The sequence below is a fragment of the Equus quagga genome, chromosome 10 (assembly GCF_021613505.1).
Source record: "Equus quagga isolate Etosha38 chromosome 10, UCLA_HA_Equagga_1.0, whole genome shotgun sequence".
NCBI lineage: Eukaryota > Metazoa > Chordata > Mammalia > Perissodactyla > Equidae > Equus > Equus quagga.
The window spans coordinates 15,173,488-15,189,783 of NC_060276.1; the positions used below are offsets into that span (position 1 = coordinate 15,173,488).

General features: G+C 40.5%; 1 protein-coding gene across 1 annotated transcript in view; it reads right to left on the minus strand.

Annotated features, from left to right (window-relative positions):
• The window catches only part of ADGRG4 (adhesion G protein-coupled receptor G4), a 95,249-nt gene that overhangs the window by 44,994 nt on the left and 33,959 nt on the right, over window positions 1–16,296 (minus strand). The window contains 5 exon segments of the mRNA XM_046673739.1: window positions 8,040–8,158; window positions 9,947–10,079; window positions 11,553–11,716; window positions 13,250–13,329; window positions 15,161–15,209. Of these exon segments, the coding sequence (XP_046529695.1) occupies window positions 8,040–8,158; window positions 9,947–10,079; window positions 11,553–11,716; window positions 13,250–13,329; window positions 15,161–15,209 (545 nt within the window).

The following is a 16,296-nucleotide window of genomic DNA, read 5'->3' on the forward strand; positions in this document are numbered from 1 at the left end:
AAAATAACATAGCACAAACTTCATTTTTTCTCTCTCTCTGTTTCTCCTTCTCTTTCAGTGTCCTCCACAGTTGGCAGCATCTCCCCAAATCTTTCTCTTCTACCCCCAAACCCCCTACATCTTTACCCCCAGCACAGCCTGCACAGGCTATTTTTTCTCCCTTTTCCACTCATTTTCTTGCTTTATTCTCTCTCTCTCTCTTTGCAAATGACTCTGCCTTTGTCAATGTAAATTAAGCAATCCTAACTATGATCCTCTCAATTTCCCCCTCTTAACCATTACCCCAATCTGCCCAACAATGGCTTACACTGGAACTGACTTGGCAAAGAGAGTTCTCCTTGAGATGGAAGGAAGGGAGAGATCGCACAAGGTTGTAATTACTTGAACAAGACTGTAATTGCGTCTCAATTAATATTTTTTCTCTGTTACATCTATCTTCTGGGCAGTTAAAGAACCTGAGAAAACAATAAAACTAGAGATGGAAGAAAAATACAGTGTGCTCACTCACAGATCTTTCTAGTGCTCTTATTAAATTGTTCGGGCTTTGTTGTAAATGGGATAGCCAGAGCTGCCTTCCTGGGGTCATTATTCTTTGGGCTTCAGTGGTGCAACCTTACCTGATGCAGTCCCTGCTGTGGCAGAATGAAAGGAAATCACAGGACAATGGGACGCTAACTATATTGTGGAAAGTAATTACAGATTTTCATCTAGAGTTATATGGTTTTCAAGCAAAATTTAGGACAAGTTACACTCGTGTGAAAATTCTAGGTCCCCAAGCAAAAGCAATGAAAGGAATCCTCCTTTATTAGTTGTAGAGTAAATAGATCCCATTGCTTGAAATAGTTATAATTAATCTGCCAGTAATTGCAATAATCAAAACAATAATATCTGTTATTTACCAAGCAATTTCTGTAAGCCCATATTTGAGTTATCTATTGTTGCATAACGAATCACCCCAGAACTTAATGGCTTACAACAACAAGTTGTTATTATCCCTTATGGTTCTGTGTATTGTCCGGGCTCGGCTGAGCAGGGCTCACTCGAGTTCTCTGATGTAGCTGCTGTCAGATGGCAGCGGGGACTTGAGTCATCTGAAGGCTAGACGGGGATGGAAGTCCAAAATGGCTCACTCACGTGGCTGGCAGGTGATGCTACCACGGACTGGTCAGGTGGGGCTGTTGTCATTTGGGGGTCACTTGGGCCAGTTGAGGCTGTTCCCTACACATGGCCTCTCCTGGTGGCTTAGGCTCAGTGGGATGCTGGATCCGGCTTGTGGCGTACTGGAGCCAGCTTGTATTAACTTGTGAGAACTAGCTGTTAAATTTTCAGGAATTTTGTGAGCTGGTTGTTAAACACAACCATTATTAAAAATTAAATTATATAAACTTACAATTAAAAACAATGGTGATACTCAAAACTCATCACTTCCTAATTATTTTGCTGCATTTGAATAATCTATCCTCATGTGATTATTTACATCTACTGTATCTGGTTGTGCATCTCTTATCAACTTCATGTTCACTGACTACATTTTGTACTTTGTATTCAGCCACGGGGGGCGTATTACACCAAGGAAAGGAGCAAATGTTACAAATCATTACCTTTTTTCGGTAGAACTGGTTCTTAGGCATTTTCCAGCACACCACTGTTTGGGCTTCTTAGAGCATGGTGTCTGGGTTCTGAGAGGAAGAATTCCAAATGAGAGTGTACCAAGAGAAAGGAAGCAGAAACTTCCAGTCCTCTTAAAAATTAGTCCCATACTTTGCAGTGTCACTACTGCCAAGTTCTGTTGGGCTAAGCAGCCACAAGCCAGCCCTGATTCAACTCCCAATCGGCAAGGAAGGAATGACTCGATGATGGGCATTTTGGAGACAAGATATGACAGCAAGGCATTGTACATACATTTTACCATTTAATCAGCATAATAATCCTATGCAGTGGATACTAATATTATCCACTTTATACAGATTAAGAAATTAAGACACAGAGAGGCTCTAACTCAGGCCTGTTTGATGTCAAAACTTGAGTTCTTCAATAACAATTTCTACTACAGCATCTGTGCCTTTGTCCTTTTTCTCCACGGTGTTGGGGGTTGGAACAGCTGTGTTGGGCAGTTCTTCTCCCTGACATCCTGGGAATTACATTGTTCCCTTTCAATCACGCATTATCCTGCCCTGATGGTGGGATGGACACAGACAGGAGATGGTTTTGTGAAAAGTTCAGCCAACTTCATTAAAGTGTGACGCATCTTCGATACCGCAGAAGTAACAAATTTGAGCATGTCAAAGAACCTATAGAACTTTGAAATAAGGGTAACTTTTCTAACTCTCTGGTATTTTGGGCTAAATAAAATGAGCATTTTCACGGGGGAATTGATGAGTTTTTCTCCAGCCAAGATATCTAATGCTTGTCAGCAACATTGAAAGCTAAAGAAAATAGTTTTAACGTGAACACGTTTTTCTTTCCTTTACATGGTACTCGTTTTCATGAGCTCCTAACTTACAAGGAGGAGAGAAGGATTCCTCCAAAGCTCATCAACTTGAGAGTTTACTCTTCAGTTAGATGCACTACAGCCATCATCCAACTGTTCTCTTTCTCTGCAGTAGATTTTTTTTTATAAAGTGATTTCTGACAGTTCATTTTCTAAAACTCTCAGCCCGATGCGATGCTTTTGTTGTTATTATGGTTGTTGGTTAACTTTTCCTTCCACAGAGAAAATACTATTAGCATGTCTAAGAAAAATGTGTCATTCAGAGGGAGGGAGGTCAGCATGGAACACAGACCTCTCTATCTTGCTGCCCACTCACTTCAAGCTGACACATTCCCTATTGCCCTGACTCATGATTTCGGATCTAGAAACCGTCAGAGCTATGCTTGCTTTCCTACTTCTTCTAGATATTCCTTGGCAAGGATCTCAAATTTACATCTTCTGCAGGGAAGACAAGTCGAAGAATTTCACTGCCTCAAGGCAATTTAGCTCTTCTGCAAGACATTGGAATGCCTGTGCCTCCATTTCCAACTGTTCATTATGGGAGGGACCCACTTTATGCAGGAGAGTCATGCCTGACAAGGTGTGTATAAACTGAAATTCTATAAGGAAAACCTTTATGCATACTTTAAAAATACCAATAAAGAGGGGCAGGACTTTCTCTTTTTTTTTTAAAGATTTTTTTCCCCTTTTTCTCCCCAAAGCCCCCGGTACATAGTTGTGTATTTTCAGTTGTAGGTCCTTCTAGTTGTGGCACATGGGACACTGCCTCAGCATGGCTTGATGAATGGTGCCATGTCTGCGCCCAGGATTCAAACTAGTGAATCCCTGGGCCGCCGAAGTGGAGTGCACAAACTTAACCACTCAGCCACGGGGCTGGTCCCGAGGACTTTCAGAACGGTGCTGTAAAGAGGAGCTTGGGGAAAAGTTCTCTAAGAGAGACACCTATTATGCGAGAAAAATTAGCAAAAACAATCATTCTAGGTCTCTGGAGATTGATGGGAGGGCTTACAACAAATTGAGATGCATTTATTCAACAAAATCTAAAAAAAAAATGGAAGTACAGTAGGAGGCCATGGCATTTGAATGAGGAACTGCACCCATTCCCCACAGGTCTGCCTTGTGGAAGACTTGTTCCATTGGGTTAGGCAGCCAAGTGGCAGTTACCATCTTGCCCAGGTCCCTCGGGTGGAAGAACTATTCTGAGTGGATTTGACAGCCAGTGAACATTGACAGTTCCCATCTTTCTAACTCTGGGCTGTGGAAGATTCATACCAAGCAGTGGCAGCAAGAAGTTCCCCCTCCCTGCAAATATACACATTGTTCCCACTCCATAGGGAAGACCCTGGTGAAGTGCACATTCACCACCACCACCACCACCCCTCAAGCTCTTGCCCCGTTGGACAGATATTTTGCCCAGAGGAGGGTAGGAGAAAGCCTCAAAGACTGGCAATACTCTGCTCCTTCCAAGGGAACAGACTTTAATTGGATCAGACTGTGGAGCAATTTATACCCCAGGTTTTGCCAAAAACAACAGAGCAATCAACTAGCAATTAGGAGGCTAACAGCTGGGTGTAATACCAATAGAGGCAGACCAGTCAGAAGCTCAGTGGGAAGATCAGAGAAAGGGATAGTCAGAGAGAACCCAACTAGAACTGCAGTCATCCCTGGTGGTCAGAGAAATTGTGTTCAGGCCCAAGGCTGTATCTTCTAAGGAGCAACATCAGAGGATGTACACTGCAGGGGAAATAAACTTCACTAAACTAGTCCAGCCAATGGAATTTTTTACAGAAATATAAAAAGCAGTTCTAAAATTCATATGGAACCACAAAAAAACCAAATAGGCAAATCAACCTAGAGAAAGTAGAACAAAGGCATCATACTCCTTGAAATCAAACTATACTACAAAGCTACAATAATCCAAACAGTATGGTACTGGTACAAAAACAGACATATAGACCAATGAAACAGAATAGAGAGCCCAGAAATAAACCCACACATATACCATTAACTGATCTGCAACAAGCATGCCAAGAATACACAATGGAGAAAGGATAGTTTCTTTAACAAATGGTGTTGGGGAAACTGGAACTGGATATCCACATGCAAAAGAATGAAATTGTACCCGTATATGACACTATATACAAAAAGCAACTCAATATAGATTTAAGACTTAAATGGAAGACCTGAAACTCTAAAGCTCCTAGAAGAAAACATAAAGGAAAACCTTCATGACATTCATCTTAGCAATGATTTCATGGATATGACACCAAAAGCACAGGCAAAAAAACCAAAAATAAACAAGTGGGACTACATCTAATAAAAAACTTCTGCACAGCAAAGGAAACAATCAACAGAGTGAAAAGACAACCTATGGAATGGGAGAAAATATTTGCAAACCACATCTGATAAGAGGTTAATTGCCAAAATAAACAAAGAACTCTTAAAACTCAATAGCAAAAAACCCCAAACAACCTGATTAAAAATGGGCTCAGGACTTGAACAGACATTTCTCAGAAGAAGATATATAAAAAGTCAATAGATATATGAAAAGGTGCTCAACATCAGTAATCATCAAGGAAATGCGAATCAAAACCACAATGAGATATCACTTCATAACTGACAGGATAGCTATTATCAGAAGTCAAGAGATAACAAGTGTTGGCAAGGATGTGGAGAAAAGGAAACGCTCGTACACTGTTGGTGGGAATGCAAATTGGTAAAGCCATTATGGAGGTTCCTCAAAAATTAAAAACAGAACTACCATATGATCCAGCAATCCCCTTGTGTGTATATATCCAAAGGAAATACAATCACTATCTCAAAGAGGTCTCCATTCCCATGTTCATTGCAGCATTATTCACAATAGTCAAGATATGGAAACAACCTAAGTGTTCGTTGACAGATGAATGGATAAAGAAAATGTGATTGATGGATAGATAGACAGGTAGGTAGGTAGATAGATAGATAGATAGATAGATAGATAGATAGATAGATAGATAATGAAATATTATTCAGCCTTTAAAAAGAAGGGAATCTTGCTATTTGCAACAACACGGATGTACTTTGAGGGCATTATGCTAAGTGAAACAAGCCAGACACAGAAAGACAAATACTGCATGACCTTACTTACATGTGGAGTCTAAAATAGTCAAACTTACAGAAGCCCAGAGTAGAATGGTGGTTGCCAAGGGCTGGGGGAAGGGGAAATGAGGGGATACGAATCAATAAGCATAAAGTTTCAGTTAAGCAAGATGAATAGTTGTAGAGATCTGCTGTATGACTTTGTATCTACAGTCAATAGTAATGTCTTATAAACTTAAAAATTTGTCAAGAGGTTGGTCTCATGTTAAGCGTTCTTACTACAAAAAAATTAAATTAAAAGAAGAAAGAAAGAAAGTAGATTAAAGGTTTCCAGGGGTGAGGGGGAGGGGGGAATGGAGAGTGACTGCTAATGTGTATGGGGTTTCTTTTTGAAGCGATTTAAATGTTCTGGAATTAGTAGTGATGGATGCACAATCTAGCAAATATACTAGAAACCGTGGAATTGTATACATTAAATGGGTGAATTTTAAGATATGTGAATATCTCCATTAAAAAATGTTTTACACAGGGGCTGGCCCCGTGGCCGAGTGGTTAAGTTCGCGCGCTCCGCTGCAGGCGGCCCTGTGTTTCCTTGGTTCGAATCCTGGGCGCGGACATGGCACTGCTCATCAAACCACGCTGAGGCAGCGTCCCACATGCCACAACTAGAAGGACCCACAACGAAGAATATACAACTATGTACCGGGGGGCTTTGGGGAGAAAAAGGAAAAAATAAAATCTTTAAAAAAAAAAATGTTTTACACAATCCTAACAAAACGAGTAAAATGTCTTGGAATAAATTTAACCAAGGAAGTGAAAGACCTATACAATGAAAACTACAAGACTTTCCCGAAAGAAATTGATGACGACATAAAGAGAGGGAAAGACAGTCCTTGCACACAGATTGGAAGAATAAGCATAGTTAAAATGTCCATACTACCTAAAGCAATCCACAGATTCGGGGCAATCCCAATCAGAACCCCAATGACATTCTTCACGAAAATAGAACAAAGAAGCCTTAAATTCATATGGGGCAACAAAAGACCCTGAATTGCTAAAGAAATCCTGAGAAAAAAGAGCAAAGCTGAAGGCATCACAATCCCTGACTTCAAAATGTACTACAAAGCTACAGTAATCAAAACAGCATGGTACTGATACAAAAACAGGTGCACAGATCAATGGAACAGAATTGAAAGCCCAGATATAAAACCACACAACTACGGACAGCTAATCTTCAACAAAGAAGTCAAGAACATACAATGGAGAAAGGAAAGTCTCTTCAACAAATGGTATTGGGAAAACTGGACAGCCACATGTAAAGGAATGAAAATAGCCTATTCTCTTATGCCATTCACAAAAATAAACTCAAAATGGATCAAAGACTTAAAGGTAAGACCTGAAACCATAAGACTTCTAGAAGAAAATATAGGCAGTACACTCTTTGACATCAGACTTAAAAGGATCTTTTCAGACACCATGTCTTCTCGGACAAGGGAAACGATAGAACAAACAAGTGGGACATCATCAGACTAAAGAGCTTCTACAAGGCAAGGGAAAACAGGATTGAAACAAAAAGACAGGACACCAACTGGGAGAAAATATTTGCAAATCATATATCCTAAAAAAGGGTTAATCTCCATAATATACAAAGAACTCACACAACTCAACAACAAAAAAATCAAACAACCTGATCAAAAAATGGGCAGGGGATATGAACAGACATTACTCCAAAGAAGATATACGGATGGCCAATAGGCACATGAAAAGATGCTCATCATCGCTGATCATCAAGGAAATGCAAATCAAAACTACACTAAGATGTCACCTTACACCCGTTAGAATGGTTATAACAACCAAGACAAACAATAACTAATGTTGGAGAGGTTGTGGAGAAAAAGGAACCCTCATACACTGCTGATGGGAATGCAAACTGGTGCAGCCACTACGGAAACAGAGTATGGAGATTTCTCAAAAAATTGAAAATAGAAATACCATATGACCCAGCCAGTGGCATACTCCACTTTGTGTCTGAAAAGGGAGGGGGAATATATTTGTATGAACAGAATATGTGTATATTTCCTTATAAATGCATAAACCATCTCTGCGGATAGTAACTGAATGGCTGGGTTCAGCAATGGGAAGGAGGTGTTTCACTGTATATCCTGTTTTGTTTTTTTTAATATTGGACTATGTGAAGTATTATCTACTAAACCTTTTAAAAATGGAAAATAATTAGCCAAAACTTATAAAATAAAAAACTTTATAAAACAAATTAAAAACATTGATAGTCTTAACTTATCGTGTCCCACCCCCACCTCCACCAATATTAACCACCTAGTTTCTGAAATTGGATTGTTGTAAGTTAGATTTCCCTACATGAGGTTTGACTGTGCTCTCTGGTGTCAGGTCAAAGAGACAAACTGACTGAGGTTCCATTATTTCTCAAATGTGCACAGAACAGTCTTACCGTCACTTATAGTAATATTAGCAAGATCCACAATATTATTAGGAAGTCCTTGAAGCAACTTGCATTGTTTAAGCTTTGGTTTTTCCCACTGAGATTTGCCAGTGTCGATACTGACTGAGCTGAAAAAGAGAGGAGAGAGGAACCAAAAGCTTTCTCATTGGAGGATGAGGCCAGAATAGTCATAAAGCAAACGGTGAAGGAACCCGGCGTATGTTTGGCTTGCCTCCCCTTCGCCCACTGCCAGCCTCCTGGCTGAGATAGCAAAGGCAGGAGCCCAGTGTTTGTTAAGTGAAGAAAACTTTGCTGTTGGGGAGCAAGCGAATCTGGGGTTGCCACGCAGGAGGTGTAAACAGGCAAGAGAGCCCGAGATGGGGCACAGCAATGTCCAGGGGACCAAGAGTTGAGGCAGAGATCTTGCCCCTCTGGACACGACTCTTTACCCTCACTTTCCCTTCTTAACCCCATTTTAAGAGGAAATTCCTCTTAGAATGTGGTCTCTCTCTCAACATATTAGTTTACTCAAGGCAATTAGTATAGAAAGCTCATTGGCTCCACCTTCCCCTATGCCTCATCCAATTCAACCCAGCTCATTTCCAGTCCGCTAACACATTTATTGAGCATCCACTATGTTCTCAGACTGGTATTAGGTAGTGCAGACAAACACAGCAGGATCTCAGCTCTCGAGGAGCTTGTCACTTGGTGGTTTGAGATTGTAAATGTAAACTACGTTTGCTAGGGAAGATAGGAGATGAAAAGCTGTAGAAACAAAACTGAATCTATCAAACCTCCAAGCAAGGAGAACTTTTATTTGCAACTTTTGAGCTGAGCTGGGCGCTGAAAGGACAGAGATGGAGAAGGGTAACCCCCATACCCCCAAACCAGAGCAAATAGCGCACGCAGAGAAAGAGACGCAAGGAAACACCCAATTAGTCCCTTTTTGGCTGGAACACACAATAAAGAAGCGAGCCTGTTGGTCTTGAGTACTGTATTTAGGGGTTTGGACTTAATTCTTGAGGTCATGCGGAACCAGAGCAAGAGAGTGATGGCAACAATACTTTAGGAAAATCACGCTGGCAGCAGTACAGGGTATAGCTGGGTGGTAGCGGACAGTTAGAAGGCAAGGAGACTGCTCTGACAGTAGGCAAGAGACAGTAAGAGGCTGCCCCAGGGTAGCAGCAGTGGGATTGGAAGGGAGAGCCTGGATGTGAGCCGTGATTGTGACTGTAAAAGCCGCGTGATTTGCTGACTGATTAGATGCAGGCAGGAAGAGGTAGGATACAATCCAAGATGTCGCCTTCCAAAAGAGAGCTTTTAAGCCTCTGTCAAAACCTGCTGGCCCTCTGGTCTGCCCACTTAAGTTAATGGCATAAACCATTAACAGCAGAGAGTAAGAAAAAGGGGCTGATGGTTTTAAAAGGGAAAATGATAAAGTCAACAATAGAAGAGTAATTTAGTAAATTATTATGGCCCATCAACGAGGTAGCTTCTGAGGCGGTTTTTCAAAATGGTCATTAAGAAGATGAATGTAAAACATGGAAAATGTTTGACAAACCACTGAGTGAAAGGCTAAATGACACTAATGATATAAGGATGGCGATTACCACTACGTAAAACATAAAGGCACTCAGTGAAAGGCCAGATGAAACAATACATCAACCTAAAAACAGCTGTGTTCAGGCGGTGGGATCATGGGTGACTTTTTTCTCTTTGTCCTCTTGAAATTCTTTTCTAGAATGTTGTTGTGTTGCATGTGCATGCTTAAGTAGGTCCAAAAGGTGAGAGAAAGAAAGACAGACAGTCGAGGCGGAGGGAGGGAGCAGGCTCAGAGAAATGACACAGAAATATGCCCCCAATTAAGTAGATCTTTGTGTATCTGAACTAGCAATTAGAGCTTGGCCGGTACATACCAGATTCGAATAGCGTTTCCATCCTCATTTTTTATGCATCTAGTTTGGGCTGTCTCCGTAGGATTGGTTAAGAGCCACTCATATGTCCCTTTGTATTTAGAGGCTGTTTTATCGGCTTCGCACTTTCCTGGCTCTACAGAGAAAATGAACGCACGTTTTAAGGGCAAAAGGCACTTAAAAATACCATGAACATCCATTACAACCCATCATTATTACCCTGCGCATAAACATCAGCAAATAAAAGAGGAAATTTTTTCGACCAGGCCATTTAAACCAGGCTTCACTGAAAATAGCATTAAATGGAGTCTTTTTTAAAAAATAAGCCTCTCAGTACAATCTCACATTTAGTCCTTTTCATTAAAACCACCCGTGGACAGAACAGTTTTTTTGTTTTTAAAAGTGATACACATGCATTGAAAAGAATTCAACCCACACAAAGGGGTATAGAGTAAAAATCAAAAGTTCTCACCTGCCAATTGCCCTCCTTCCGAGGTACCCACTGTTAATAGTTCGAGGTGCAATGACAGGAGAGTAAAGGCTCGCTTCTCTTTCTGGATGGCTCCTCCCTTCTTAATGGACTCCGGAGGAGATTTGACTTTAGCAAACTTAATGTGTCTGCCGTCACCAACATAGACCTGGAAACTCTGTTCTGGCGTTGGTGCTGAGGGCAAGATTTTGCTGCCAAATGTTGTCACGGTAAGGGAGATGTGACCTGGGCCAAGTTTGTGTGGTAAGTTCCCAGATTTTACTGACCACTCACGGCATTTGTGACCCTGATTTCAGGAATCTTTCCCTCGGGTGTTGAAGGGCCCAGAGAAGTGGCCCAGCCAGCCCTGCCCAGCCAGCCCAGTCCCCTCTCTGAGTGAGGATGAGAGGGGCCTTCTGGGCACTCTCAGGACACATTCTCGAGCGTCACTCGCACGGCGGGCTCTGCCTGTGGCTTCAACACTTCTCTGCCTTCCATCTCACTCTCATCCTTTAACAATCACAGCCTGCCCTCTGCTACTTAATTATTTTGTTGCCAAGGATTGTGGGTTCTAACGCCTATTCGTGTTATCTGGGTTAGCTCAATGTTTTTACTTCACTCTATTGGGGAAAGGGAAGAAAGTTGGCAGCAATGAGAAGGAGGCAGAGCGGCCTGGTAACCTTTCTCTTTTACCTTTAAAGGCTTGCTAATCTAAAAAGAAAATGCCCATGAGAGAAATTCTGGACTGTTCCCAGATCACTTTCCAAGATGAATAGCTAGCTAAATCAATCAATAAATTAGCAAGTATCTATTGGGCAGCTATTATGTGTAATGAGGAAGCTCTCCAGGGCTCTGGATATTTACACAAGAAAGACAGTCCTCCCATGCCATTCATGGACTGGCCACGCTGATATCCAGAGCTGATTAACAGTCTCTGGTAACCCCTCTGGCACTCTGTTTTTTGGTAAGCTCTTTAAAGGTAGAAAGGTTGTTAGGGCAAGTGGGCACCGAGGATATGAAAAGGACCATGAAGACAACGTCTCTCCCCTCTGAAGTCAGGATCTCTTACTAGGTATGCATTATGAGCTTTATAACAAGGGGAGTGAATTCATATGGAAATACCCCCCTCCCCGAAATTACCTAGTTTCTTCACTACAACGTGTTCAGACTTTACTAATAACGTCAATTGATCTTGTGTGAAGTTTCCATGCGTGAAGTTGCCATGTATTCTACTTTTGATCCTTCTAATCAATTCGACAGGTGCTAAAGAAGAATTGGCCTTTATGATGACCTGACAAACACAGCTAAAAAAGCAGAGCAAAAAAGAAAGATGTTGCAGTTATGTCAACAGAGCGCAATTTGGCCCGTGGTACTAAAATTCTGTACAGATGAATTAATTGGTAGTCCATAAATGTTAAACACTTTACAGCTATGAAGTGGCAAATCTTAAGAAATGATGGAAGACAGCATATTGAAATCTTCTGATAAATTTTCTCCCATCCAAAACAAACAACTCAAAATCCATTTTCAAAAGAACGGTCGGCAACATTTGCCTTATGTTGAAATTGACTAGCCATGCAATTTCTCTAGGAGTTTGTGATAATTAATAGAGAGGATAGAATATTCAGGATTTATTACTACAGAGAGAATATTTTATCCTTCTAGTCTCCAATTTATCCATCGTTACTGCAATAAGGCAAATAGGCACATGCTCAATTAGTCTATAAAGATGTATTCTGCAGAAGGTCTATTTCTATAATAGAATAATAATGATGACAATGATAATGATAGTAGCTAACATTTGTAGAGCTCTTTCTTCATGTGTTTGACTCATGTTATGCTCACAACAACCTTATGAGGTGGTGCCGTTATTATTCCCATTCTACAGATGAGAGAACTGAGCCTTAGCCAAGGTGACAAAGACCTAGTATTTCATTTCTGAATATTCTATCCTCCAAAAGATATGTTTCAAAAGAATAAGGCTGTCCTTGACCTCACCCTCTGTAGCGCAATCCTCAAACACTCTAAATTCCTCTACTATTCCATTTCAGAGCACATTTCGGATTCACAAACTTACTTATACCTTTTCTCTATTTACATTTGTAGACACATCTTCGTGAAGAACACATTTGTTCTGTTTCCTACTGCTGTTGAAAGTTAGACGTGCTTGTGTTGACTCAAAATTTCTCTCTATGTCTGATCTCAGCCGTGCCTCCCTCTCCACTGAGCCATATTTGGTGAAATACCTGCTCATCCTACCCATTCCATTTAGAGGCTCTCTCTTCTCAGCTCTCATCTTTCCAGTCTGAAGAGGACGCCTCATTTTTAAACCTCTCCTCTTGCTACAACAGACTCTCTACTTTTAGTACCCTGAACATTTCAATGACCTTTCCATGAGCTTTCTTTGGCTATATGTCCTTCTTGAGTTGAGTCAAGCAGACCAACGACAGCCAGTGTTCCAGGAGGAGCTGGATCACGGGCCTGAACAGGACTGAGGCTGCTTTCTGTGTTGTTTTTCAATTTGCTTGGTCAGTATTTTCTGGACTTTTTTGATGACAACAACAAACGTTTTATTCCCTCATCCCAAAATTATGACCACTTTGGACTCTATTTTCTCTTCACTACAAAGAGGCAGCTGGCAGGCTGTTAGGCTGTGCTGTGACCAACTGAAACAACTTATTTCATGAAGGTAAGAGCCCAATTACAGCATCTGTAAAACAACCACTGGATACTTTGATCTCCATCTGACAACTCTGACCAACAGGCTGCACATACAGAATTAAATGGAAGGAAAATCAGAACTAAATGTACCAGCTATGAATAAACTCAGCTCCTACCTGTATGGTACATGGGAAATTGTAGCCATTCCTTGCCCTTCTCTCTGTTCCAAATAATGCAAAAGAAAAGTACATAGTCACTGAAATCTTTAAACAAACGTCAAAATTGAGTACAGGGCTTATTGTCGACAACAGCAATCATAATTGTACTTTACACTTATGAAACCCATTGCCATTTGCAAATCACCTTCAAAAACATCAATGCATTTAGTCCTCACATCAACCCTGTAGGATGGGCAATGCACGGATCGTCACCCCATTTTCTTGATGAGGAAGCTAAGTCTCAGAGAAGTTAAGTGATCTGCCCAATGTCGCACAGAGCTAGGAGCAGAATCTAAACCTTCTGGATCTGGATCCTGACATGGTGATGACAATAGTAAACACTAACAAGCATTTACTACTCTCTGTGTCTTGTGCTAAGTACATTACATAAATTATTCCATTCCATCTTTCCAACAGCCTTGTGAGGAATGATAATATTGTTATCCTCATTTCACAGATGAGGAAACTGAGGACAGAGAGGTTCATTAAGATGCCCAAGGACTCACAGTCAGGAAGTGGAAGAGCACGGACTCCAATCCAGGCAGCCTGACTCTGGGGACCATGTGATCACCAAAAGGCTTTTACATGTATTATTTGAGAGCAATTTTACTTATGTCATGTTATCTATAATGTATTCAATAAAAAAATTCTAACTCAGCTATTTACAGAAAGTATTTTATAGAATTTTTTTTTTCGGGAAGATTAGACCTGAACTAACATCCACAGCCAATCCTCCTCTTTTTGCTGAGGAAGATTGGCCTTGAGCTAACATCCGTGCCCATCTTCCTCTACTTTATATGTGGGACTCCTGCCACAGCATGGTTTGATGAGGAGTGCGTAGGTCCACACCCAGGATTATGAACCAGCATACACTGGGTGGCCGAAGTGGAGTGTGTGAACTTAACCGCTAAGCTACTGGGCTGGCCCCCAGAAAGTATTTTAAATAATTTCCAATTTTAAATAATTTTTAAAATAATTTAAAACTTAAAAAATTAATTAATCTTTTAAAATTTCCAATTTTAAATAATTGGAAATTCAAAAATTTCCAAATTTTAGGGGCCGGCCCCACAGCCGAGTGGTTAAGTTCGCACGCTCTGCTGCGGTGGCCCAGGGTTTCGCCAGTTCGGATCCTGGACGCAGACACGGCACCGCTCATCAGGCCATGCTGAGGTGGCATCCCACATGCCACAACTAGAAGGACCCACAACTGAAAAAAATACACAACTATGTACCGGGGGGCTTTGGGAGAAAAAGGAAAAATAAAATCTTTAAAAAAAAATTTCCAAATTTTAGATAATTTGGAATACACCATAGGCTTGATTGCATTTTGTATAGTCAAAACATTTGTCTCATATTTAAATACCTTAAAAGGTGTGTGTATACTATCCTTTCAGAGTCTAACATTGCAAAATTTCAAGGCCCTGGAATAAGTACTGAGAATTGGGGCAAGATGATGGGAGATCGTTTTGCCACACTCTGACTTCAAATCTATACAAATAGAGGGTGAATTTATTATGTGAATGCCAGTCTTCCAAAAAATTGTGTTACTCTTGGAAGAATCAGGCTTTTTTGCAAGATGTCTACAATCAAGAAATTCCATTTAGTATTTACAATCCCCAAGTCATTCCAACACTCCCATAGCCCACAAAATTTGCCTCAAAAAACTGCCACCTAGATAGTTCAGAAAAGCAAAGGACAGTTTTCTTCATGGGTTCTTGTGCAGATCCCAAAAAAGGTGATGTAATTTGACCCTCAGTTCTCACAACTGAGCCTTGCCTGATAAGACAGACTTGGGCGGAGGAGCTATTTACTTACATCTGATCAGGTATAGGATGGCTACAAGTAGATTCGTTTCGAGAAATTACTTACAGAAGTTTGATCCACAATTATTTCTTCTCCCACTTGCTCAGAAGTGTCTCTGTATCAAAAGCATCAAAAAATTTTAGAAAAATGAAATATAGTACCAAATGCACAAGGGCACAAATTCAGGAGAAAGACAACTCTGAGGCAGAACAGTAGACTCTCCCAGCTGGAAATTCCAATAATACTAGGGATTCAAGAATACACTTCCAAAGAACTTGGTCATTATTTGGTAGGCCTTTGCCTCAGCAATCCCACTTCCAGGAATCTATCTCATAATAGTACCAGCAAGGGTACATAAAAATAGATGTACAAGAGATAAAGATATGTAAGAAATAAAAACTATACATCTCCGGTTAAAAAAAAAAAAATATATATATATATATATATATATATATATACGTACAAGGGTGGAAATAACTGAACTGTCCAGCACCAGGTAATTGGCTAACTACACCATGGCACACCCACACAAAAGAATCCTATGCAGTAATTTAAAAGAATAACCTAAGTCTGTATATACCGGTCTGAAAGAAATGTACATGATGTATTCTAAAGCGAGAGAAGAAAGTCGTAAAACAGCATGTAGAGTAGGATTCCATTCTCTTAGGAAATGCATGGCAACAAGTCTAGAGGAATATGTGAAATAAGCTATTAACCAGAGCTCTTGGAGGGGTGGGGAAGAGTGGGTTTCTGGATATTTTCACTATCCATGTTATCCATATTTCTGTAAAGCTTTAAGATTTTACACTGGCCACATGTTACTTTTGTAATGGGGTAAAATAATAGACGCAATTTTTTAAAAGAATGTTGTACACTTCAGACATCCCCAATTTTCTTTGAATAAGCTACCACGGATTTACTTCCATTACTTTCTATGAACATTCTTGAACCTATTTATATTTGAACATGCAATAGAAACCGAAATCCCAGTGTATGGAAAATAGGCAGTCACATTTAATGTTTTAAAAATTAGCTTCCCATGGTTTACCAGAGCCATGCCTATTTTTCAAAGGGACTCTTCTGGATGTTTCTTTAACTGGGAACTAATAATATATGCAGGGAAAGAGTAAAGGAAATATTTCTCAGATGACCAATTGCCTTTGTCTTGGTCTCCTTGATACTACTCAGTGCCTGCTGATTTC